At 35.5% G+C, this 27,348-nt stretch overlaps 1 protein-coding gene across 1 annotated transcript; it reads left to right on the top strand.

The window, feature by feature from the left end:
* Nucleotides 1–10,997: 10,997 nt before the first annotated feature.
* On the top strand, nt 10,998–16,102 carry LOC149235274 (putative pectinesterase 8). Its single transcript, XM_089461338.1, has 5 exons — nt 10,998–11,431; nt 11,556–11,727; nt 14,597–14,803; nt 15,132–15,391; nt 15,696–16,102. Exons 1-5 carry the CDS (start codon nt 11,034–11,036, stop codon nt 15,922–15,924), a joined length of 1,266 nt encoding a protein of 421 aa, XP_089317464.1. The 5' UTR covers nt 10,998–11,033; the 3' UTR covers nt 15,925–16,102.
* The last annotated feature ends 11,246 nt before the right edge of the window (nt 16,103–27,348 follow it).

Genomic DNA, 27,348 nt, shown 5'->3' with positions numbered 1-27,348 from the left:
CAAAGTACAAAATTCCAGCCTCCAACCTCCGGATCTCTGGGATGAGAGATCTATATATAGATATTTGCAAAGGTGTGAGTCGGCTCTGGGTTTTTTATTAGTGTCTTCTCTCTGATAGTTCTTGATGCCACTTGGAGATCTCATTGATCTCTTACTCATCCTTGGGCGATTTTGAGAGGCAAGTGTCCCATGAGAAGTTTCTGGAAGATTCCATGATCATCCACCTCGCAAACTGTCTCTGCCACTTGTCTTTTCCCGTCCATCGCACCCTCACAGTGTATTTAGGTTCACTGAAACGCACTTCCCGTGTGTACATGGTGCGCTGCATAGCACCCTGGTAATGCATTTAGGTGCGCTAATCCAGTTTTGATTAATTTTGAGTAGTTTCTAGTGGAGAACTTCTGGGAGAAGCTGTAATTTGTTGACCTTGTTCCTTTAGGAGTTAGAACAACACTTTTAGGGACTGAGGATCCCTTGGTTTATGGACATTTCATGCTTAGAGCTGTAAGGCACAAAAATGTCTATAACATGGCCAACTACATAATGTTAATGGTAATTTTTGCAGCATATGGCAGGTTTCTTGTGCTCCAATGTCACGATCAACAAGGGTTTCTGCAAGAAATTTTCGAAATGCGGATGTTGTTGGGTCAGCAATGGGTGAAGCCAGGACAATTCTACGTAGCATGTGGTGGAAGATTTCAGATTTTTTTTCTGCTTTGGATGCATATTTGGCGATATATTTTTGTACAACGTGTATGGAGAGTACTGGTTGGCAGTCAACATTTGCACGCCAAATAGATAGGATGGTAGGGTTATGGCTATTGAGTCGATCGTCGTTGCGAGCAGGGGTGTATCTTTTCTGGCCATTGGAATCAATGAATAAGGCCGATTTTGGATATAATTCCCACGGTGCTTTATAACAACATTGGAATGAGGATCCATTTTTTCTTAGGCACGTGCTTTCTGAGCATTTTGTGTGACGTTCAACACAATTGACGAGCTGTTCATAGTCACTGAAAGGTTTGGTTCTGAAGATTTGTGGTGTGGACAATAAGCAAGGGTCTTCGAGATTTGTCCAAGCATTTGGTTGGTTTGAAGTCGAAGGAGCACGAGGGTTCCAAGCGGAAATATATTTGTCGAAGAACTGCCTTGTAATATCGACTACTTCTGTGTCTTCCCAATTGAGATTCTCCATATCAGGTGCATTTTCTATCCAAAGGAAACCATGGATGTGTGCAGATCCCTATGTTGCCATTCATACCTATCAAGTATGCGTTTTTGTAAGATAGTTTTGCAATAGGTGAGGAATGTTGTTTAGAGTTCTTGGAGGAAAAAAAATGCGGTAAAATGCGTACCTGTACCAGTGATCTTTTGTATTCAAGTGTTTCTCTAAGATAATCTCACGAAATGCTGTGAATCTATGGTGCATATATAGTGATGTTAAATGTGGGTTAGAGATAATGTTATCATTTCTCCACTTTTGTTGTTTTGCAATATCAGAAGGAAGACATCCAGGCATGACTGCATGAAGATCAGGCCATTTTGTATCAGCTGCACTTAATGTGAAGAAGAACGTCGGGCAACCGAGTTGAGATATCATGTCTGTTAGTTCATTTTTAGCTTTGTGCCAAAATGACCTTGTTCCACGTAAAGAGCTACCGAATCGCATGACTTGCTCTGCCAATTGCTCATCTGGAAATTGTTCTAATCTAATGTTCAGATCTTGAATAGATATTGGAAAGTTACTTGTGATGTTTTTTTTCACAAAAATCGACATTGTTGCTTGACTGCGATGCCACATCATGAGATTATATATGTAATAACGAAAGCGTGGGTGGCTTCCAAATCTGTTATCGTAGTAACGTATGAGATGAAGTGCATATTCATCTAACTGGACTGCTTTCATTCTTGGTTGATTTGGCATTGCAGCGCCTGTCGGGAAAAGGGCGGGGAAAGCCATAGAGAGTAGACCTTCTGTGTTGTATTCATTGACTGGCGATAAGCCAATTGTTGGCCACTCAATTGTAGTATCAGATTGGTGGTTGTAAGCATGCAAATAATGGCGGATTTCTTGGATTTCTGTATTTGTATTAGGTATGATGGGTACGAACGATGATGTTTGGTCAGCGGATGGGTCTGTGAAATCTTCAGTGAGCTCATGGGGTGGTTCAAGTGGAAGGCGAACAGTGGTTTCTGTAGTATTGGAATGGTGAAGGGAGGAGGAGACATTGGTGGGGATTGCTGGTAAGGATGCCAGTGCGTTGGAATCAAATTGTGTGGCCGCTGTATTTATACTGGCCACCACGTGCATGTGTTACCTGCAGTATAGGGTTAACCCTAGCAATGATCATTTCTTCTATTTGTGAAAGAGACGTAAGGGTCACTGGTTGAGGGCCAGGGTCCATGTTGTTTGATAATGAGAAGCGATGACCCTTTGTTTCAAAGACGCATCTGGAGCAGAAATACATGTGGTTGGAATTGCGGATATGTATTCCAGGATATGATTCAAGACAAATGGAGCATGGGCATTTAGGTCGAAGTTTATCAATATTTGAACGGAAATCTCGATGTGCTTGATCAGTATAAACGTTGTTGAAAGCATGTGCGAAGGAGGGGTTAGGGCAATGAGGCATGGATGTATTTGTTTGAGAGGTTTTCTGAGAAGATAAAGAGTCTAATAATTGCAAGGGAGGATTGTTTTCAGGGTGGGCCATTTCAGACGAGGAAGGTTGGTCACCCTTTTGGTTTTTGTGTTTTTGACATTCTATGATGTTTTTTTTTGCTTGGTAAAGCTCACGGCGCCGTGCATTTATTCGTTCTTTATTTGTTGCATAGTATCTTTGAGCACGTTCATTATTAGAAGAAGAAGCCATTCACAAAATTTATGGTACCTATAAGCAAGAGAGGGGAAAAGAAGAATGTTATTTGGAGACAACAACCATGTTATTGTATGAAAGTGAAAGAAGGGTAAAAAATGCAAGCGAAAGCGAAAGAAGGGAAAAAAATCTAAGTTTTGAACAGTGCTATGTGAATTTTTTTATTTTAGAAATGTTTTTGAAAGAACGTATTAGTATTTTTTCTGCATACATGTAGGTAGTTTCATGTGTAAAGCTGATAAAAGGAAAAAAAAAATGTGATTTTGTCTACTCACATAATGCTAGATACAATGGAGAACAAATATTTATTTCAATGGTATATAAGAAAATTTCATAAGAAGACATGCAACAATATATCTTGTAAAGTTGTATTTATAAAATTGGACAATAGGAATTGCCAAAAAGCAAGGAATACATTTTGCAATATTTATCTACAATGTCGAGATGTTCTGAATTTCTCGAAGGATGTTGTTGCATTCTATTGTGAAATGCAGTTTTTCTTCTTTTATGATAACGCATTTCAATCGTGGGACTTCTTTAAAAGTTTTTGTCTTCACCGATAGTGTGAAGATATGATCTATCCATAGAGCTCTAGAGACAATTTCCTTGATCAGTTCTGGATTTGAAGATAATAGATAGAAGTCTTTGGCATTATTTCCAAGAATTGTAGAGCCCGTGTCTTCGAAAGCAATAGTTGAAGCCAATTCACCAGTGTGATCTTGTATGTCAATTTTCAATAAGTATCTGTAATCACAGTCGCTTACTTCAGCGTTGCATTTTGGACAGAACCACCTCCCTGTATTTTGTGGAATAAGTTTTTTCATCCATTTTTTCCCACCAACAATCGACGGGCAAGAAATGTAGTAAAAACTATCCATCCCAATTTTTGTTATTGTGCCCTTTAATTGGAAAAATGTTGGTTTCTCTAAGGTTTCAATGTCAGGATCTACAAGAACAATGGATCTCGTTGTAGTGCCGATATTTTTTCCATTAAATTCTCCAACGCGTGCATATTTGATTGCAATGATGGGGTTATTTCCTGTAGCACATAGGGACGAGATTTCCTGCGACACGACATTAAAATTATCTCCCCAAAGGATTGCATCTATGCTATACCCTGACATGTCTCGAAGTTGTACTGTTTGTTTATTGACTTCAGAGCCGTCTTTTCTACGTATAGTGCATACACTGGAAATGTCTGTGACAACACCAAGAATATCAACAATGGAGTTGACGTTTGTTGTTCTGATATCATCAATTGATTTTATATTGAATCGCACTGTTGGTTTATATTTTTTTCGTTGGCAACATGTTCTATGGTAGATGTTGCATTCAACAAAATTTCCCAGTCATTGTTCAAGTGGTTGTATTGCTTATTAGCCATTTTTACATTCCCTTTAGAGACAATGTAGACATTTTCATTTTGGATTTTGTCGAAAAAATAATCTGCGACATTGTTGAAACATGTAATATGTATTTCTCCACCCTCTGTATCGAACAGGTCAAAACAAAACACTTTACCAGGTCCGTATTGATTCTGAAACTGTCGAAGAGCTGTTTTTCTTTGGACGTATCCTTTTATGCACCAGTTTGAGTGGTAAGGGTTTAACGATTTGATGGGAATTTGAACTGGTAGAACGGACGGAGTTGGAGTAGTTGGAAGAGGGTAGTGTCTTTTTGATGAAGGATGTGGATCCAATGAGGATGGAGTGTTTTCATCAGATGTGATGGGGATACTCATAGTTTTTGGATTGCCAATTAAGGGTGCAAATGAAGTAGATATTTCAAAGTCTATTAGCTTTATAGACCTACACGACAAATGAGAGTCAAAGGAATAACTGTTAGAAGCGGTTGTGTTATAAATAAAAAATGTTAAATTTGAAATAAGAAATTTATAACAAACTTACGTTGAAGGACCAATAGCTGAGGTAGTCCAACTTTTAACATTTATAATAGAACCCTTTTGTAGCAAGCCTGTTGCTACGAGATCATTGAAATCTTTTGGAAGCATGATGTGTTTCTTATGTGTTTCGTCTGAAATTGCAGTACGATATCGTGGAGTTGAATTTTGCATTGATTGTATTGGCTCAAGTTCAACAATTTGTAGGTATGGTTGAATATGAGTTGATCCAGATAACATTGAGGAAATTGCATTTTCAGTAAGGTTTGTTGTCATTTTCTGGTACAAAACAAAACACAAAAATGTTGTTTTCTTCGCGTAAGATGTTTAAAATTCATTACATTCCTACAGCATTACTTGAAAAAATATGAATTAAAGGGCAAAGGGAAAGAAGCATGTTCAGTTTTTTTCTAAATGAGTGGGCATCTAAGCTTGTAAACATAATGAAGAAAGATATTTATTACAACAACTTTTATACGATCATTTTTTTTTAAGCATAGTTCCACCAAGCGCAGAGGAAGGAGAGGGAGAAACAAACAAAATAGAAGGTTTGGGGGTAACTCTAGTATCATCTGGTTGCTGATTTGATTGCCCAAGAATCATGGTGTTTAAACGACAGAGGTCGAGAAAAGCCATACCAACAGGCGAAGTGCAAGCCCTGGAAGGGACAATGTAGCCATATGAGGTACACCAACATCTCCCCTAGAGGAAAAGGGAGTAGGATTCCCCCAAGGGGAAATCCTTGATTGGTGGACTCCATTTTGTCAAACTGAGACCAATGAGGGAGCAGTGATGTTATTCCGATTTGAATAAATTTTATGACACTTTGACACAACTTGCTTTTTCAATTTTTAAGAGTCGAGAAAAAGCTAAAGATGATTCTAGCCGCCTTCGATTTGGGTAACTCTAGTATCATCTGGTTGCTGAGTTGATTGTTCAAGAATCACCATGTTTTGAATGGCAGAGGTCAAGAAAAAGCATACTGGCAGGCCAATTGCAAGCCCTGGAAGGGACAATGTAGCCATATGAGGTGCACCAAATTTATATGCATGCAAATTGATAAGAAATAATTTCATACAGAAATTGATTTTTAAGGAAAAAATCAAAGATGTGTAACACAAATCTGTTGTCCAAGTACATGAGGTGTTAAAGGCTTTGTTCTAACACTGGAGTAGGAGCACAAACCAAGCTCATCTCTAACACTTGTAAGTAAAGTTGAAAAATTCAATTGAGAAATAGAATTAGAAGTCAAAGTAAAAAAGAGTTGTCAAGAATATGTTGAAATGTCCAATTCAAAGCTTGTACTTGATGTGAATCCCAACCAGCTTGTGACGTTGAAGAACAATATTCTATTAACTGCAGTCGTGGCAAGAATTATAAGTCATTGGTATTTGATGTGTGCACACAATTAACTTAGTGATAGTAAGCACTTTGAGCGGGTTGGAATGGGAAGGTGAACATAACTCTCCTCTATTATCTAAGAATTGCAAATAGAATCATTGGTAGTAGACAACTAAATAAATAAAAAAAATTCCCAGCTAAACAGAGATGCCTCTTTTACAATGATCAAGGCTTATAGCACAAGACTATGCCCAAACTGTACATTTTGATTCAATGAGAAGTAAGCTCCTGGAATTAGTTAAAATGAATGTTGGTGAAACACCAATGGATGACTAATCTAAAGGTGTGCAAAACGATATCAAGAGAATGGTGAACCCATGAGTAACCAGGGTGTAGTCCATATAGTCTCATGTGGTATTGATATGGAAAAAAATACATTTAGAAACATGTGCAGGCAGTGTAGATCAATAAGTTCTCACGTGAAGGCAATGTTACAGATACATTTGATGGCATTTGCAACTATTTGTTTTGAAGGTGTATCTTTCCAAGTTAAAAACACCAAATCATCAGATACTAGAATGACACAGGTCTATTTGAGGCATTATATTTATCTCAAGTTGTATTAATTTTTCTATGCTAAGGTTAGCTACAGCCAGGCTTGAAAGCATCTATTTCTACTCAGCTTAACACAACATCATTTCTTCATAGAATAAGAGTAATGAACAAACACTTACTAATAGATATTAGATTGTAACGCATATTGAATTTCATGGATAGGGAAGGTAAGGCATTTCTAGAGTCTGTTCACTAGAACAAGATAGTCACGATGGCACCACTTTGCATTAGTTTAACACAAACGAATAAAATTTAAATTATCAAGAAAGCATATATATAATTGAATCATTTCAATCGGGAAATAATTTTGAATCAAATTTATAAGACTCTGTAGCTGCTTAGTGGCTAATGTACAATTGATGGAAGAGGATTTTCTATCATGGTCCATGGATGAAATAGAAATGAAGCAAAAACTCGGAAAGGAGATTAAGGTTGTTACCGGAGATGAAGCAATACAGAGAACGTCCAGAAATGTCCTTCACCGCTGAAAGTTGAATAGCAACTAACAACAGAAAACACTCCAATCATCTAACACACATAATCAATGGCTCATGATTGCACACGTCACATTTTAGGGATGTCTTTCTCAGAGGGAACGCCTTACGGCGTAACGAGCAGGCAGTCTCTGCGAAGAGTCTCATCGCCAGCAGAAGAGTCTCATCACCAGCAGGCCAGTCCTAGCCTTTCATGGCCCATTACCATGGGAAAAAAACCATTTTTCTATGAAAAAACAAATTAAACGAATGGCAGAAAACACTCCAATCATCTAACACACATAATCAATGGCTCAAGATCACACACATCACGTTTTAGGGATGTGAACGCCTTACGGCGTAAAAATAATTTTAGATAATTTTTAAAATAAAAATTTACCCATGTTACTGTAGTCATGTAAAAAGGGGTGGACATTGCATCCTCATGTAAAAAGGGCTGCATATTTCATCCTAAAACATATCTATCTATTTTGGTGTTGCCATCGCTCATTGTGAGTGGCTATCAAACATATCCTAAGAAGGACTCTCTTGTTAGCTGAATGCACACCCGGGACCCGCTTTTTCGGATGTCCGTACCAGCAGAGTCTCCCAATGACCCATGCAAACATTTTCTTGTGGAAGTCACCTGGCCCTTACTGTTCTAATCGAATTAATATTTATTTATTCATAAAAGTACTTCAAACAAAACAGAATTGATCACCAAAGATCAGAAGTGATAAATTATATTTCAATAATAATCATTCGAAGTAACACTTCTGGGCAAATTTCACTTGAATTAACTTTTCGGAACTTAAGAAAAAAGAACACCATCTAAAACAGGCTTTCATTTTCACAGGCTATAAAACATAGTTCAATCAAACAAGTAACATTCAAAAAACCACTCACAGTTACATGCAATGCTCCTCCTCAGAAACAATATCACTCTCAATTCTCCTGAACAGAAAACGCAGCCACCAATAATTTATATATCAACAACAAAAATTAAGTCTCTTCTGTCCATCTGAAAGATAACACAAAAATCAGATTTAACAACAACAACAAAAATAACAATTTATATATCAACAACAAAAATTAAGTCTCTTCTGTCCATCTGAAAGATAACACAAAAATCAGATTTAACAACAACAACAAAAATAACATAACATAGTAACTTGCCGGATGAAAAGCTTTACCAAATTGCCTTTCATTTTTCAACATATCTCCTCTCAGTATTATTTTTCCACCCTACAGCCAAGGTCCAAGAGTACGGATCGGTAGATTTTAAATATATCCATAACATAGCATTCTAGCACAGCAATGCACAATTTGTACATACATTGTGAAAATTACTTCTCATCCATTCATGTGAAAGAAAAAGCACGATCAAAAGAAACCTTCACCAGCATGATATAAAAATAGAAAACACACAGGATAAAATGAAAATCAACCAAATGAAACACAAGATCAGAAAATTGAAACATCGAAAATTAAAAAAATCAAAGAAAATTAAAACATAGGAAAAATGAAAATCAACCAAATAAAATACAAGATCAAAGAAAATTGATACATAGGAAAATTAAGAAATGATTATACATCCAAGATTATAAAAGAAAAAAAACAGAACAAGGACAAGATAGAGACTATAACCAGTTACAGTAATTAAAGAATATATAAAGTACAGTAATTAATTACCTAGAATGAAGAATACACCCAAATTATAGGAATTAAAGAAGCTATAAAATAAATAGCATAAAAATTATACCCAAATTACAGTAATTAAAAAAAATCTAGAATATGTCTAAACAAAAGCAAAATCTCAAGATGTTCATATTGTCAAGGAAACTCCATTTAAAATATTAATGTACATTCGGCATACATTGTGATTACAATTCTAATCTACGGTGACACGTTGTGAGTCAAAGGTTAATGAATTTAAATTTCAAGATAAAAGTACAAACCAAAACGAATCTCTTCATTAAAGAATCTTGAGCATATTAGTTGATGATTAACAAAATAGAGTGGTGATTAACCCAGTGTTTTAAGAAACCCAGATTAATTGAGACAGCGTATAGTTAACCAAGTTACATTTACAGAAGACAAATAAATTCTGATTCGTAAATTGACAAGTTTAGACCATAAATACCTCTGTAATACCCTCGGGCTGCCCAACTCTAGGAATGGAAATAGTTTCCAAGAACAATAATTGAAATCGCCTTAAAATCGTATGAAAACAGAACAAAATTGTTTCGCTTAGCAAATAGTGCTTGAATATAAAACTTTTTAAAGACGATTTGCAACGTAATTGTCCGAAATTGCAACGTAATTGTCTGAATTATATAATTTGAATGATATGGACGAGCCTAGAAAACGGAGGGCCAAGTTTCTGTCAAACTCAAGACAGGTCATTTTTTTTTCCATGCGCACAGGGTTGCTATTGATATAACCGCACAAGGCTACGCATGCAGGGAAGAAAGACATGAAGAGTCTCTGCGAAGAGTCTCATCGCCAGGCCAGTCCTGGCTTTTCATGGCCCATTACCATGGGAAAAAAACTATTTTTCTATGAAAAATAGATTAAACGAAGGGCAGAAAACACTCCAATCATCTAACACACATAACCAATCGCTCAAACACTCCAATCATCTAACACACATAACCAATGGCTCAATATCGCACACCTCACATTTTAGGGATGTCTTTCTCAGAGGAACGCCTTACCACGTAAATATATCATTGCCCACTTACAATTTCAAACATGGTAAGTAACTTGATTACGATAAATGATTTCAAATTTAGTTGTATGAACATCGCAAATATCACTTGCCAAGGTAAGAGTTTGTATATAAACAAAAAGTGTCATATATATATATATAACGAATATCTTAAATTATTGTAATATGGTCGGTTGTTAATATAACACGTAAAAGTCAAAAAAAACCAACAACAACCATGTAATATGCCAAGTTATCGCGGTAAAATGGCCAAATTTGGTTACTTTGGAAAAATGGGGTTGGTCACGACGGTACTTAGTGAATCGAAAAGAAACAAATTGCCGGCCGGTAAGAAAGGAAAGAAATGGAAGTGTAAAGACCACTCATCAGAAGGATTTCAATGTTACTTTCTCATCAAACTTTCATCTTACTGGCACTGCACTACAAGTGTTTAAACACTGAACGAAAACGGTGGGTTGGTTGTGATTTAGTGGCAATACTTCGAGACGAAAACGGTGGGTTGGTTGTGATTTATTGGCCATACTTCGGTTCCCAGTGTTTTAAGATATCTCAGCTCGACAAAGATTGACCCAGCTCCTGCAAAAAGCATTATCTAAGTCATATTTAATTTCCAAACATAATTTCGGTAAGTCAGAGTATAAACATTTAATTTCAAAATCTTCATTTTTGTTATCTAAAATTTCTTTTTTTAATGGTGTATATAAATATTTCAGAAAAACCTAGACACTCTGATTGTGAAAAGTTCACTATATAATATACAAGTGAGAGGACATAAATTCATTATGCTAATTATATGCAAGTGAGAGGACATAAATTCAGCCACAGTATAAGAATTTACATTTCCTTCTTGCCTCGGAGCCAATAGTAGAACTGCCTTTATGTGCACGCCACAGTTTACTGTGCAGTGTGCGCTAAGAGAAAATTCTATGAGCAGTTCTGTTAAAATCTTAACCTGCATTGGAGTGCTGTCAAAGATAAGCTTAAAATGTTTCTTGCACGTTCAAAAGAATACACATATATGTTACTCAATTTTTTATGGATGCAACACCAGTGTACAGAACTTGGGTGTGTAGATCAATTGCTCACAACGGTGAACAATGAAGTTCAAAACAAAGTACATGTTCACTTTGGTGTCTGCCATGGCCATAGCTTTTGTGGCTACTCAGATGGTTTTTCTGTGGTTTCTGCCAGAGAAAACCCAACTGGTCCAACCTTGCAATTATCTGAACAATGTTGTGGAATTTATGAATGCTTTGGTGCAACCAGAGATATTATCTAGGAAACAAAACCACCACCATCACCATCTCGAAAAGGGGATCGACTGTGATGAGGTAATCCCCTTTTTGCCATTGGAAAAATTAGGAAATAACTCCAATGTTTTGATTGTCGATCAAATTGGTTGTGGAAATTACACAACCGTCCAGGCAGCTGTTAATGCAGTTCCAGACAATACTCCCAACCGGACTATTATATTCATGACTCCTGGTGTTTATATGTAAGGTCAAGCTATTTTAATTTTAAGTATTTTGTATACCTAGCAACCTAATCAAAATCCCTAATTAGTGTACTCGGAAATATGGTTAATGATTGTGAATTTGATCAGGAATTGTAATATGCAGAGAGAAAGTGTCTGTCCCAAGAACAAAGCCCAATATCACGTTTCAAGGCCATGGCTTCCTTCCCACCTTCATAGTTTGGAACGATACAGCCAATTCCTCCGGTGGCACTTTCTACAGCGCAAGCGTCTCTATTTTTGCAGATAATTTTGTTGCCAAGGATATAAATTTCGTGGTATGTTGAGTCGACCCTATATCCACTTCCATATGGATTTATTAAATTATCCAGTTTTGATCAAAATTTTGATTATTTGCTTGAGATATGGCAAAAAAAATTCATGGAAATTATTTTCTGGAGAGTGAGTGTCAATGATATTCATAAATACCATGTTATTACTACAATATTTCTGGTTTTCTGGGAATGTGTTATTAGCAAGAATTGAATTTGAGTGTTAAGACAACAACCAGGAGACAATCTTCATTTTACTCACCACCAGAAATAATCCCAATTAAACTTTAATTAGCCAATTAAACTTTTAGTCATAAAAAAATAACCCTTTAAACTTTGAGTCAGGAAAAAATAACCCCTCTAAACTTTTAGTGATAAAAAAATAACCCCTTTAAACTTTTAGTCATAAAAAAAATAACCCCTTCAAATTTTTAGTGATAAGAAAACACAATTAAACTTCTAGATATAACTAAACATTTATATAAATTGATTTTACTGACTAAGAAAACACTACCTTCCCAACTAACAGTATAATCTCCATTTTAAATTGTAAAATACCCTTTCAACAAAATAAGTCAAATACATGCTTACAATTTGCCTGGAAAATGGGCATATTTTATTCTCTATTACAGGCCTGGTAATAGACCTTGATTCCACTTCTAACTGTAATGGGCGTAGCTTCAACTTTCAAAGTTAGAAGTAACAGATCTATGTAGAATAGAAGAGAATTAGCTCAAATTTAGAATGGAAGAAAAATTCGCTCAAATTTAAATCACATTCTTATGTTAATGGTTACTCAGCACTGGTGTTCCTGTAATAGACCTTGATTCCACTTGTAACTGTAATGGACGTAGCCTCAACTTTCAAAGTTAGAAGTAACAGATCTATGTAGAATAGAAGAAAATTCACTCAAATTTAAAATCACTTTTTTTTTTTTGTTAATGGTTACTCAACACTGGTGTTTCATAATCCAATGCAGCCTTGACTGTGAAGTCAGATTTCCAAAAACATCAGACCTTTAAGGTTTATCATGCTGTGTTAGTGTGGTTTTGGAAAACTTGGTTCAGCTCAAGTTACTGGTGGTTTTCCTGCGTCAGATATATGACAACTCATAATTTTGTCCATAATATTTATCTTTAATGTAATAATTAAAATGAACTTTAGACTCTACCTCTTCTCTGAATGTTATGTGATCCTAACATAGTATTTAGGCTAATCAATTTCCTTCAATTTGCCTCTTCTCATCCCTCGATGATGTGAGTTGATTTTAACTTAATATACATCAAAGTTAGACTAATGTCAATAAAACATTTTTTCTATTATTCCAGTCGAAGTATTTCAATCATTTTGATTTCTAAATCCTTTATTCAATTCCAACCCCTAAATGCTACGTGTGGCAATTTTATCAAATGTCACACAGTTGTATAACTTTATAGGTTGTTCAGGTGTAAACTTCAATATCCTTTACACTGCGACAGAAAATTTATGCAGTCTAAGCATAAAATTTATCCAAAACTAAAATTTCATGGCACAGTTCAACTAAAATCACGATTCCTTTATAGTTCCACCATAGCCCCAAAAAACAATTTGGAATCTCGAATGTCAAACCTGAAATGCATATCTCTGAAAACCATTAAAATCAAGATTTTGATCATTTTATGTATAACTCGACATTTAGCCTTACAAAAAAAAGCGTTAGAGAGACCCACAAGGACCCCTCTCTCGAGATGAGGAATGAAATTCTTGACCCAACCACCCTCGACTGGGTTGTAAAATGCCTTTACTTCAAAGTTTGAACTGGATATATCGCTTTACGCACAAAGGATTGCATGCAGATTGGATCCCCACTTCGAGATGTAGATTGCAATTGTGGACCTAACCAAGTACCCTATTCTGTGCTGTAAAATCCATTTACTTTCAAAGCTTTTTCACTCAACCAACCTGTATGCGTTGTTATAAAATGCGTTTACTCTAAAGTTCTGATAAGGTGATCCTGGTTTTCTTTTCACTTTAACAGCTCCTATGACATCACAATTATAAGAGACCCCTTTTTAACCATTAATCATTATTTTGATAAATGGTCCCTCTTCCTCTATTTTGAGAACTTCATTCCTACATCAATACTCATAAGAGGCTTTATGATTAAAAAGAATGGGAGGAGCTTTCAGTATTCCTTCAAGCGGCTTTGATTTGATACTAAATTATTAGAATATTTTAAAAAGTTTGATAAATAGAAGAGAGCTTAAAAAAACAGCTTACTTTGTCCTGCGATAATTTAAGATAGGTTAAATCTTTGAAACTCTAGAGACATAGGTTTTTGATTGCCACCCACTTTACCTAGACCCAGGTTCAGATCCTCTTGTTTGAGGCTTGAGGGTAGGCTGTAGACCCCAGATGTTTACTGGTAGTTAAGCCTCATGGCTACTAGGTGGCTGCTAGGTTCTTCTGGGCCACAAAAAAAATCAACTCACTTTTATCTTCAGATTTTAAAAATATTTTCTGAAACTGCAACAGAGATAATAAAAATGAATGGATCTTACAATATTTTATGAATCTACAATTAAAATAATAAAAATAGATATTTATAAAAAAATAAATAAATTTTATTTTAGCTAACTTTAAAAAGTTAGCTCAACTAATCTAAAACTAAACGTGAGATTTTTTTATATTGTTACTAGTCATTGCTAATCACTAATTTTAATTATAACCTAAAAAATACCATGAAATTTCGAATGCTTTGATTCCAAATAAAAAAATAAAATTAATAAATTCTTTCATTCCAAATAAAAAAATAAAATGAATAAATGAATCTTATTTTGATCCCATTAACATGTATCTATGCCAGTTTCTCAAAGATGGGCATTAATGGGTGCAGAACTCGGCTCCAGCTGCAAACCCGGGTGATATGGGCGGCCAAGCTGTGGCTCTGAGGATATCAGGTGATAAAGCAGCATTCTATAGCTGTGGGTTCTATGGTGCGCAGGATACCCTACATGATGACAGAGGGCGTCACTATTTTCAAGACTGCTTCATTCAGGGCTCCATCGATTTCATATTCGGCAACGCTAGATCTCTCTACCAGGTAACCATCTTTTTGAAGATAATTACTCCAAGTTAGCATGTAGTTTCAGGCAGCTTAGAGATAGTCTAAATCATTCCTTAGGATGTTTGAGTCAGGTTAAAGTTTTAATTTAGGAAATGTGCGCTAAAATTAGCGTATCTACTCTCAACGTTTTTAACATTCAGTAATTGAATCAAATGCAATTTAGCCAGCAGCAATTCATATCTGAGTATGTTATTCTATCCATCTAACCTATAAACTTATTCGCCGTCATAAAATAGGATATGCATTCCCTCACATAAATTTTCCATTCTCAATACATCTCTGCCGCAAACGCTTAAAACTGCAGGAATGCGTTCTGAATTCAATTGCAAATCCAGTGCCTAGCGGGTCGACCATGATCACAGGAGCGATCGCTGCGCAGGCACGGGGGTCTAGTCAAGAGAACACAGGATTTTCGTTCGTCAAGTGCCTCATCCAAGGGACCGGGAACCTATGGTTAGGTCGTGCATGGCGTCCATATTCTCGAATCATATTCTCATATACCTATATGCCTGCAATTATTTCTCCTGACGGATGGAATGACTGGAATGATCCCAACAGAGATTGGTATGGCTTTCTGTATTTTTTTTCTCTTTGTTGATATTTATTACTTGGAAGAATTTTGGGCATTGAGTACCTTTTTAGGGTAATAGCCCATGACTAAAAATTATGAGCATTGGGTAGGCCAGATGCCCGTCTTCATAGCTAGCTCTATTCTGGAACGTGAACCTATCAACTTACAAGATTTGAATTTCGATGAGATTACAACTGTTCAGCCCACCACCCAACATAAACTCAATCGACCTCTTTGACCATACGAATTCAGAAGAGTGAAATACCTAATTGTTTAATTTTGTTTTCGTTGTCTCAGGACGGTGTTCTATGCTCAATACCGATGTACGGGCCCTGGCGCCAACCAAACAATGAGAGTGTGGTATGCTCGTGAGCTTACCCAGTACGAGGCATGTCCCTTCCTTGATATTTCATATATAGATGGAGATCAGTGGCTCTTTCCTTCGGTTCCTGCTTATTATCTGCAGTTCAGATCACACCGCATTAATCAATTTTCTAGCAGCCATGCTCAGTTCAATTCAGGATAGATGGCATATGATCTACTCAAGATTATGTCTGCCTGTGGAATTGCAAATTTGTACTCGTGTCAAATGGGAGGCAGTTCGTTTAAAGATGAATCAATGTACTGTCAAGGCATTCTTTGCTGAAGGCATTCTTTGCTAAATGGGTATCGATTCAAATCTCTTAGATTAATTAAAAAGGAAAAATTACTTCAGGAAATTCCTATTCACTGAAAAAATAGAATATGTAGAATTTTATCATACAAATGGTCAATTAGTATAGATGAAAGCCTTAAACAAATCGGAAATTAGTATACTTTACACTTACAAATTTAAATTAAATGTTCAAAATTCAATGCCTTTCTCCTTCATCTTTTCACGGTATCCTTCTAATCAAGCTTGAAGCTTCGTTCTAAGCTTTGCAAGCGGTTCATTAAACATGTCATACTGTTACGATTGATTGTTGCGCTTGTAATTAGCCCCACAAACTAAGCTTTGCTCTAATCTTTGGAAACGGTTCATTAAACATATCCACAGAGTTACTATAAAAGTCCCACAAACTGAACGTAATTACGAGCATCAAGATCTGAAAGCTTCAGTCCTGATAGAAAGCAATGTTGATTCAAATAATTATGTGTCTATAACTCCCACAAACTAAACCTAATTACAGCCATCAATATCTTAAAGCTTCAGTTAGGAGAGAAAGCATTGTTGATTCAAATAATTGTGTGTTTGAAAATGCCATTTTGAAGCGTGAGGACTGAGAACTCATAATAACCAACCCAGCTGGCCTATAGAAAACTTGAGGACTACAAAACGATTTTTTGAAAATATAAATATTAAGCAAAGTCTTTCCACAAATTTTTGGCAGATTTATTTGGAACCAACTATTTTCATGTAATAATTTTAATTGTAATCTCTCAATTTTTAATATACAAATAATATTTATAATATAGTAATTGAATCAAATACAATGGTAAATAAAAGAGATATGATAAATAAACAAAAATATAACTAAACTATAGGTATGGTAAATAAATAAAACTTCTTTTTATATTTACTCCATAAATCTCTTTATACTTACTAACACTCAAAAAAAGGTTTTATTTAGGTGAAGCCTATGGGCCAGATTATTATTAATGCCATACAAAAAAAATCATTATTAACCCCAATATTATTATTATTATTATTATTATTATTATTAACTTTGGATTAATACACAAGGGAGAAATGGAGATAAACTTAAGGTTAGGGGAGAGGAGGAATGAAGAGAGAGAGAGAGGGAGATGAGTGTGAGAGGTAGAGAAGGGTAAGAGAGGGAGAGGGAGACACAAATATGGAGGGGGGAGAGAGAGAAAGAGAGAGGGAGGGAGATAGTGAGAGGATTGGAGGGCAGAGAGAGAGAGAGATGGGGGAAGAGAGAGGAAGGTAGGAGAGAAAGGGAGAGAGAGGACTTGCAAGAGAGGAGGAGAGAGGGAAGGAAGAAGAAAGACATAGAGAGTGAGAAGTGGAGAGAGAGGGAGTTGCAAGGGAGAGATGGAGAGAGAGTGTGTATGTTTAGGGGTGAGATAAAGAGACAAAGAAAGAGAGATAGAGAGAAATGGGGGAAAGAGAGAGAGAGATAAAGTGATGGGGGAAGAGAGAGGATTGGAGGGAAAATAGAGAGAGAGGGGGGGGGGCTTGGAAGGCAAAGAGAGAGAGAGGGAGAGAGAGATGGGATTGGAGGGAAGAGAGAGAGAGAGAGAGAGAGAGAGGGAGGAGGAGAATGATGGGGGAAGATAGAGGATTGGAGGGCAAAGAGAGAGAGAGAGAGAGAGAGAGAGAGAGGTGGAGGAAGAGAGAGGGAGGTAGGAGAGAAAGGGAGACAGGGGAATTACAAGAGAGAGGAGGAGAGAGGGAGGGAAGAAGAAATCATAGAGAATGAGAAGTGGAGAGAGAGAGGGAGTGAGGAGGGTGATATGGAGAGAGAGTGTGTATGGTTGGGGATGAGATAAAGAGACAAAGAAGGAGAAATGGAGAGAATGGGGGAGAGAAGGAGAGAGGAAAGAGGTAAGGATATAGTAACAAAGTTGGAGAGAGAGAGAGAGGTGAAGAGAGATGGAGTTGGAGGGGGAGAGAGGGAAGTAAGAAGAAATAATTAGAGAGATAAATATGGAGAGAGAGAGAGAGGGAGTGATAAGGAAGATGGAGAGAGAGGGAGGGAGGACAACAAGATGGAAGAGAGATAGAAGAAGGGGAGAGGGAGAGAAGGAGAAGAGAGAGAGGGAGAAGGATAGGAGGAGGGAGGGATAGATAGATATATTGGAGAAAGAGAGTGTATGTTTTTGGGGTGATATAGAGAGACAAAGGGAGATAGAGATATAGATGGAAAGTCAAGAGAGGGGAGAAGAGAGAGATGGAGAGAGAGAGGGGGGGAAGGATAGAGAGATTGATAAATATGGAGTGAGAAAGCGGGTGTGTTTGGGGGTTTGAGATAGAGAGACAAATAAGGAGAGGTGGAGGGAGATATAGATATAGATGGAGAGGGGAGAGAGGGAATAATATTTATTGCACTAGATGCATTGATTTTAGTTTAAATGGTGATTTATAATCCTATTTCATTGCTTGCACTAGATGCATTGATTTTAGTGTAGATGTTGATTTCTAATGATATTTGATTGCTTGCACTAGATGCATTGATTTCAATGTAGATGATTTCTAATCCTATTTGATTGCTTTCACTAACTGTATTGATTTCAATGCAAATGGTGGTTTCTTATCCTATTTGATTGCTTGCACTATATGCATTGATTTCAATGTAGATGTTAATTTCTAATAATATTCGATTGCTTGCACTAGATGCACTGATTTCAATATATATGATTTCTAATCCTATTTTATTGCTTGCACTAAATGCATTGATTTCAGTGTAGATGGCGATTTCTAATCCTATTTGATTTCTTGCACTAGATGCATTGATTTCAGTGTATATGTTGGTTTATAATCCTATTTTCTTACTTGCACTAGATGCATTAATTTTAGTGTAGATGTTGGTTTATAAACCTATTTGCTTACTTGCACTAGATGCATTTATTTGAGTGTAAATGTTGATTTCTAATCATATTTGATTGCTTGCATTAGATGCATTGATTTCAATGTAAATGTTGTTTTCTAATCTTATTTGATTTCTTGCATTAGATGCATTGATTTCAGTGTAGATGTTGATTTCTGATTTGATGTAATTGGATATATGATGGTGCATTAATTTTAAAGTGATTGGATTAATATTGTGCATTGATTTTAGTGTAAGCATAAAAAATTATTGACAATGTACATTGATTTTTGTGTTATAGTAATTCAACCTATTAATATTGGAGAGAAAGAGAGACAAGGTATGATGTTTACTACAATATTTCAAGCTAAAGATTTAAATGGTTTACAATTTAACCTATCCTTTCATATAATCGATATGAAAAGATGACAAAAGTAACAAGGGTGACAATAAGAATAGTAGAAGAAAATAGTTTGAGATTAATCACAATGAAGACTATTTGTAATTTACGATATTCTTATTATTCACATTTTCTATCATTCAACACTATCATTGTCACTTTACATTCAAAATTTTTATTTTATCATTTTTCATAATTAAAGTTATTCACAATATTTATCACTTAACAAAATGAGGTAGCTAAGCAAATTTAAAATTAAAATGACCATATTAATGTGAGACATATTTAGAATCTTTAAAATGATTATATTAATATCAGATGATTTTACATATTTTTGATAAAATTAATCATATTTTCTTTGGTCTCACACGACTGAAACCAAGTTAGATCCATCTTAACTCCAGATCTATCAAGCGCTGAGGGGGATCAAATCTCTCAAAGTGCAAACCTTTCCTCAAGTTTTGCACTCAAAAAAGAGATTTTCACCTTGAGAGATTTGATCCCTCTCGGCGCTTGATAGATCTTGAGTTAAGATATATCTAGGCTGGTAATAAAAAAAATATTATATTTAATCACAACCTTTCTTTCAACTAATTATATAACTTTTTTGCCCATAGAGGTCTTGGATAAATGGTGATCCTTGTTGTATAGTTCCGTGCACTGATTGGGGTGTATATTAGACATGATGAAGATAGATTTGTGCCAAGCTTACAAAAAAAATACACAATTTTTTTTAAATCATAAAAATACACAAAAATTCCATATATGTATAATGTTATTAACTCTAGATATGAATTATTGACACATAGTATAACCTTTGGATTATTACACATTTAAAACATTTTTTATTTATATAAATAAAATACTCAATTTTAAATACAATTTAAATGTTTTGAAAAATAAAAATGAAATTTATTATAAAATTAAAAAAAAAAAAAAATTATTATTAAATAAATATTTGTATTATATTAAAAATCATATATTATCCCCCGATGGAGGTGAACAAACACTTGGCAATAATATCTCGAGGTTTTCCCCATGAGGCACGCGGCAAGTAAATTTATGATTATGGTGTACAGAGTTATGCAATGGGATGGGGATGGTTAGAACAATCCAAACCCGCTTTTGTTTGATATAATGAGGAGTAGCTTATATGGAACGAAAGTTGATTCTTGGCTAATGAATTTGGGTTGCAGGGTGGCCGGTCTAAGCACTGGTGGCCAAGCGAGTTTTCCAAGGCCATGGAATAATTGGTGTTACGTGCAAGGGTCGATTATTTACATTGGGGCTTTCAAGGAGGGTTGTTACCCCTTCATTTGAGATCCTGGAATGAATGGATGCAACACTTCAATCCGTCATTGTAAGCCTGGTCTTGTGAGGGGGAACCTCAATTGTCATTGGTGGTGGGGTGCTCCAGGAAGCTGGGAACCCAGTGTTCTTTAAGTAGTTTGGGTTCTTTTGCTCTGGTCTTTTTATGAAATTTTTCTTCTAAGGGTGGTTGGTTTAGTGTCACTTTCAGTTTTCCTGTGGAGTGAGTGGTCTGGGACGTGGTTAAGTTCTTGGGTGTGGGTTTTTACTAGTAAGAATTTTACTAGGGGCTGTTAGAGTTTGTAGTGGATTTGGTTGCTGACAAGAACCAAAGAATGAAAATTCTAGGCTTTTAGTAGAGTTAGTCATTGTTTGTCCATAGTGACTATTGTTAACTTTAACCTACTTCTTTTCAATGTGGAGTTGGGTTTGTTGCCTTATGGTCTTGTCATGAGTGTCACCATCCACCTTTTCCAATTATGGTTGTGGGTTGTTGGTGGGAGTGAGTCAACCTAGAGATTTGAGAGGGTGGGTAGGGAAGACTTTGTGTGATCCCCAATGTGACATTGGTTGTGGGAGCATTATGTTGTGGTTGTGGCGAGATCCTAATTTGTTTTGGCATGTTTTGGTGGGTAATTCCTCTTGGGTGGTTGGGGTCTCGTCTATATTCCTGCTCAGTGGTTCTTGGGGGCTGTCATTCATGCCCCATCAGCAAGGTCGTCCCTGCCACGGAGGGGATAAGCATGGCCCTATCAAGAATCAAACCAACTACTAGAGCTCAGCTTCGAAGGATTCAGAAAGTGGGGAATGTGACGAGAGATAGCTCATGATCGTGATTGCTCACCAGGCTTAGTCGAGGCACCATCTACGATGAAATCGATTTTGAACAACTCTGAGGAGTTCAGGCCAACCTAGACATCCTTAGAGAGCTTCATTATGAAGATAGAAATGAATTGGTGGCGTACATGAATGATATGCAATTCATCCTCAATGAAACTTTGGTACAACTGGAGGGCTTTCGTCGGAACCAAAAGTGCATCAACGACCATCTACGCAACTTAGAGGCTTGAGTGAAGAATATTGACTTCCACATGCATGAGAGAGATGGCCTCCTTGAATCACCTCATGGTTGTCCTCCTAAGCTAGCCCTATGACATGTTGGTTTCAGATTCTCTGTTTGTTTTGTCGCTCTTTTGCTTTGTAGGGCTGTATAGCCTATTGAAAATAATGGTTGTACGGTTACATCTCGTGCATTCTCTGGCTCTCCTTTCTATCTGTTATGGTCTAAATGAAGGTAGGAGAGCCATGAAGAAAAAATTTATACTTTGGTTTTCTATGATGATAAAATAAAATGAACCATTGAACGACAAAAAAACAAATCATATATTATCATTCTTATTTTTGTTAATTAAAAGTTTTATTTCGATTAGACTAGACATGTATGAAAATTCCATGACTATCTTCAACCATAAAAAAACTACAAAATCTTGGTTTATCAATTATACATACTATCATAATAGCTAGACAATGGTAAACTATCAAAACTAGCTCATATTGATTTTTAGAGTGATCATGAAAAAGAACATAAAAGACATGAATTATCATATAAACACTATGAGGAGGTGGAAACATCCACATAAATGGGCATCTAGTAACCTAGACTATCTGGAGGAGCAAGACCTTTACCATGCAAGATGACCATTTCTATATTTTTCAGATGTTTTTCCATGGTTTTAAATTTTAATTATGACTCATCCATCATTATTGGGATCTTAAATGTCTTGCATCATTTCTATCTATTAATGTTTTTCCCATGAGAAGTTTCAAATTTTAATATAGGTCCATCATGTACATGTATTGATTCTATCTCCCTCAGGTATGGCCAATATCTAAAACATAGTTAGCAATTCTAGTTAACACTTATGAATTTGAGTGATATTCTCTATTAATGGTTATACCCTCCTTCACCTCTTGAAGCTCCTGCTGAATATCTAGAAGGGCTTGAAAATGGAAAAGACAAGTTAAAGATTAGGCATGGCTTGGGCCCGTGAGATCCCATAAGAGGCATAATTGGCAGAGCCTCCACATGAGAGACTTTGTTGAATGACCATAGCAACAAACCAAAAGAAGGTGGAAAAACACCTCACTGACTAGGAAGGAAGGCAGAAACCCAAACCACAAACTAAAACCTGTGAACCAAGAACGAGCTCCACCTCCAATAGACTAAGCACTTTTATAGACACCACTTTATTGTCCTTTCATAAGACTTCAAGAGTAGGTGAAGTTTTCATAGTCAATTCCCTTGAAGAGGAGACCCTTCACCCTTGGGATGAGAAGCCTATGAAGATTAACATGCCACCTTCCAAATTTAAGAAAAAGAAATAAAACCTTCTTCCTAAGAAACCAATTGTTAATTGAGTGAAGCAAAGGAAAATACTACCCCCAACATAGATAGGATAAATTGTCGATCACTAAAATCATTAGATATTATACTAATGAAACGATAAAATCCAAAATGGGGATCTGCCACCTTATAGACTCTATTTTCCTAAGACACCAAGAAAAATACATGTAGCTAAAGAAAAGCTAACTGGCAGAGTTATTACCACAAAAAGATTATTTAGCAAGCATGGGTTGAAACGAAAATAGCACTAAGTTAATGGATTGTGATCAAGGGGGTCAATCCTTCTCTTAGTTTATGTTACTAAGCTCAATGCTTCCAAAAACTCCATGCATAAAAGTAGAAACTAACTAAAATATAAGTAAGGAGAAATCAATATTTCCATGTATTCCATTTAATCACATGGAATTTTCTATTGTCAAATTCCATAGTAATCATGGAAAAACATAAAGAATCCTCAAGAAGGTTCTCAAAACCCTCTCCCCATCCTCATAGTTCTACATTTTCACACTGGAGGTGATCAAACAACGCTTCAAGTCATTACAACACTTAATGATATGTATCATGTAGCACAACCTTGATAACTCATTATGGAGGGTAGTGGCCACATCCTCAATGCTATTGATTAAAGTGACGATGGATATGCAACCCTCCCTCCCCCTTTCCTTCATGTGCACCTCATACAGGGATATATATTATCATTATTAACAAAGATTTAACATTACATATTATATCATCATTTTGGTGTACTTTATACTCATGGAAAATTCATATAGTGATGCATTAGTGAAATTTTGAGGTCAAAAATGGGCCTCAAAACAAAAAATGTATCAAAAAAATTAAATTTAAAAGAACCTATAGGATTGAATATGATGATGTCATCCCCAAGGGACAATATCTTGGAGGGTAAAGAGGAAAACTACTTTTTTATTGTACTTTTGACTTATTTCCTTATAGGTTTACTCAAATGTCAAGTATAAACACCCATTGGATGTCGAATTCAATTCCACATCCAACGAGTACCCACTTTGCATACTTCTGAGTATACCCACATTCAAAATAATTCAAAAACATGAAAAAACATTAAATTTATTTTTCTTCAATGTGGGTCTACACAAAAGTATGTAGAGTGGGTAATAAATGGATGTAGAATTGAATTCTGCATCCAACAAGTGTCTACACCTAACCTTTGAGTAAGCTTATAAGGATATAGTATAAAATACAATAAAAAATGTAGTTTCCTTTGTTTTCTTTAAAAAATCATAAATTTTATTTTATTATTTTAAATATTATTTATTATTTTCCTTAAGAGACCCATTCTAGACCTTAAAATTCCCCTAATGAGTACTTGATTGACCTTCATGACACTTCTTAATAATTTGTAATAGGCCTTTCCAAACAACCTATAACTCATATGTTCACAGAAGGTTAATGACTAGGGATATTAGATAGCTAATGAAGGGGTCACATTAGATTCCTAGGAAGTTTAATGGCTTAGCAGGTCAATTAACTAATGAAAAATTTACAATCGATAAGCTAGAATTAATAAGTACCATATCCTTATCATTAGAGCTAACTCACTTAGAATCAATGAGATTGACAACATGTTTTAAGACAAGTGATAATAGGCTATAATTTTTTCACCCATGTGATCCAAGATGATCATCAAAGGGCATGAAAAGTTATGATTATTATGAAATTGGAGTATTGTGGTGTTTATGACTTGCTTAGACAATTTGGAAGTCATTTTTCAAAACTATAAAAGTCATATGAGGGAAGAAGACCACTTCCATATTTATGAGGGCATTAAGACTACTTTTATTAGTGTGGGTGTAGATCAAGAGAAGTATCAGTCAAGGAATTTTTGCCAATAGTGTTAGGTAAACTTAATTTAGTGAAAGAGCCAAAGTTGTTAGCAAAAATGTCGTGTTACATCAATAGTGGCGGTTTTAGGTACCTAGCATATAGTATTAAGATTGTGGTATGATATGTAGTTAAAGGCTTTAAAAGGCATGTGCATTATCCATTGTAATGTGTCATAGTCGAGTAAATAGGAGTCTCACTTTGTTGGGGCTAAGATGTTGGAAGAGTTAGCTATAATTAAGTTGAAAATTAACAATTCTATTGTAGGCCTCGAATTTCCTCAAATGAGTTTTTTCAAAGTAAATCATGATGTACGTGGTTTATGTATATTGTTATTATGTAAAATATGTTATCATTTATTTATCTCGTATTTTTATCTAAAATAAAAAAAAATCTCCATTTAAGTTAATGTCATATGTTGTCTCATCAATGATTAGATAGCTACCTTTTAAGGTTTTAAGAATAATTAGTTTATTCTAATTATAGTGTTGTTTGGTTTGAAGAAAGAACTATGATAATTATTTACTGATATCATTTTGGTTCTAGCCACAATCTATATTCATTGTAAATTTTTTATACTATATTATAGAAAGTTAATTAATTTTAAAAAATTGTTATAAAAAAATCAAATTTAACTTACTATTTTTATTCACATAATTCATTTATTTATAAATATTTGGAAAAAAATTTACTGTTTATCCCACATTAATATTATCAGTTCAATAGATTTTTTTTCGAATAAAAACAATAAAAGTATTTTTAGTATAGATTAAAAAAAAGTATTTATAAAAATATATATAATTTTTAAAAATATAAAAATATGAGGATGAGGGAATAGATATATATATATATATATATATATATATATATATCGATATGAAAATATGAGGATGAGAGTGAAGATATATTATACAGAATACATATTTATACCATTAATATAGGAATTAAAGGTTTAAAAACATATATTAACATGTGTTGTTGCTGCTACAACACCCTCCAAAATTCCACTGCATTTAAATTTTTGAGCCTATCCAATTCTCGCATCAAGTGTCACTTTGGTCGTCAAGTTTCATTTTAAGTCATTCTACATGTTTCAAGTGTTATTAATAATCCCTAAGTATCATCACATTGTTTAAAACATCTCTAGTGCATGCAATTGTCATAACATCTTTATTTGTTGTAAAACAAACCTTTTGGTCATAGTCACAAACACTTTATCCATTGTACTTGGGGAGTGTTTGTAAACTTCCGTTTTGATGCATATTTATCATTGTTCAAACCTGTTTAAGCTTTATTGATCAGTTGGTATGTGTCACATTTGATTTCATGTCTAAAATCATTGTGTTTTCCCCTTGTTCTATCTTCCAGACTTAGACAAATTTGGTTGCTCAAGTTAACCCTATTAAGGCTAGGAGTGCAAAAGCGCACTCTTAAGCCTTGATTGGGAATCCTTCATTCCTCTAGAGTGTGCCTTGTTCCCTCTACAAGCATATAGCATACTCCCAAGAATAATCCCCCTTCCCCATTCCAAAATGTTCCCAAAAAAATCAAGTCTTCCTTTGAGAACACTCCTTTGACTTAAAGAATTTCACCCTCCTTGAGCACATGAGCACACCCCGAAGAACTGAAGCTTCATCCCTTCATCCTCTAGTAGTGTTCCATGTTCCCTCCTTGGCTTCCTTGAGCACATGAGCACACCTCAAAGATCCAAAGCTTCATCCCTTCATCCTTCGACAATGTACCCTACACCCTTCATGTCTTCCTTCAGTGCACAATGCAATTGGGAGGCCAAATACTCTTCTTTCATCCTTTGGACCTATACCTTGTGCCTTCCTTTGAGCTTTCTCTCTCTTTTTGAGCACATGAGTGCATACTAAATCCTTGAAGCTTCATCCCTTCAGCCTTTCATAGTGCACCCTTGCACCCAAAGGTCTCCTTGTCATTTCCAGGTGCATTAATAAGTCATGAACATAAAATTTGCATGAAACATGTTAGGATAGGATATTTTTTAGGTTGATGTTTTATTTCCATGAGTGATTGCAGTTGCATATATTATAGGAACAACATGGAAAGGATTCATTAAGATATCAGGTAAAGAGGGCAGTCAAAGGAAGCATTTAGGAACGAAGAACACATTGAAATCCTAATGATAGAAGCAGTCCAAAAGACTCCATGATATCAAAGACCCTTTGGAGCGTGAATACATCAACAACATGGAAGTTGCATACAATATCGAAGACATAAGTGGCAGCCTTGTCACCTATAAAAGGAATTCCATGTCATCAGGCACCATGAGTCCAAGTCATCAATGATGGTGACTTGTTGAGTCCTCACAACATGATGATGTGGAAATTATGATGTAATGATGTAATTATTGTAAAGACAAAGAAGTACAATTCCAAGAGTCATGTATGGACAAAAGAGCCATGTGTAGAAGTTCAAAATACA

Source organism: Pinus tabuliformis, chromosome 8, assembly GCF_031772625.1.
Source record: "Pinus tabuliformis cultivar Carrire ecotype Pingquan chromosome 8, CPIR1, whole genome shotgun sequence".
Taxonomy (NCBI): domain Eukaryota; kingdom Viridiplantae; phylum Streptophyta; class Pinopsida; order Pinales; family Pinaceae; genus Pinus; species Pinus tabuliformis.
The sequence above is the reverse complement of the archived record's forward strand: the minus strand, read 5'-3'. Positions and strand labels throughout refer to the sequence as shown.

Bases quoted from the DNA above. Each gene is read 5' to 3' on its own strand.
- LOC149235274 (XM_089461338.1), top strand. From the start codon at position 11,034: ATGAAGTTCAAAACAAAGTACATGTTCACTTTGGTGTCTGCCATGGCC. The intron at 11,728-14,596 runs GTATGTTGAGTC...TAATGGGTGCAG, and splicing joins CCAAGGATATAAATTTCGTG to AACTCGGCTCCAGCTGCAAA. The intron at 15,392-15,695 runs GTATGGCTTTCT...TCGTTGTCTCAG, and splicing joins AATGATCCCAACAGAGATTG to GACGGTGTTCTATGCTCAAT.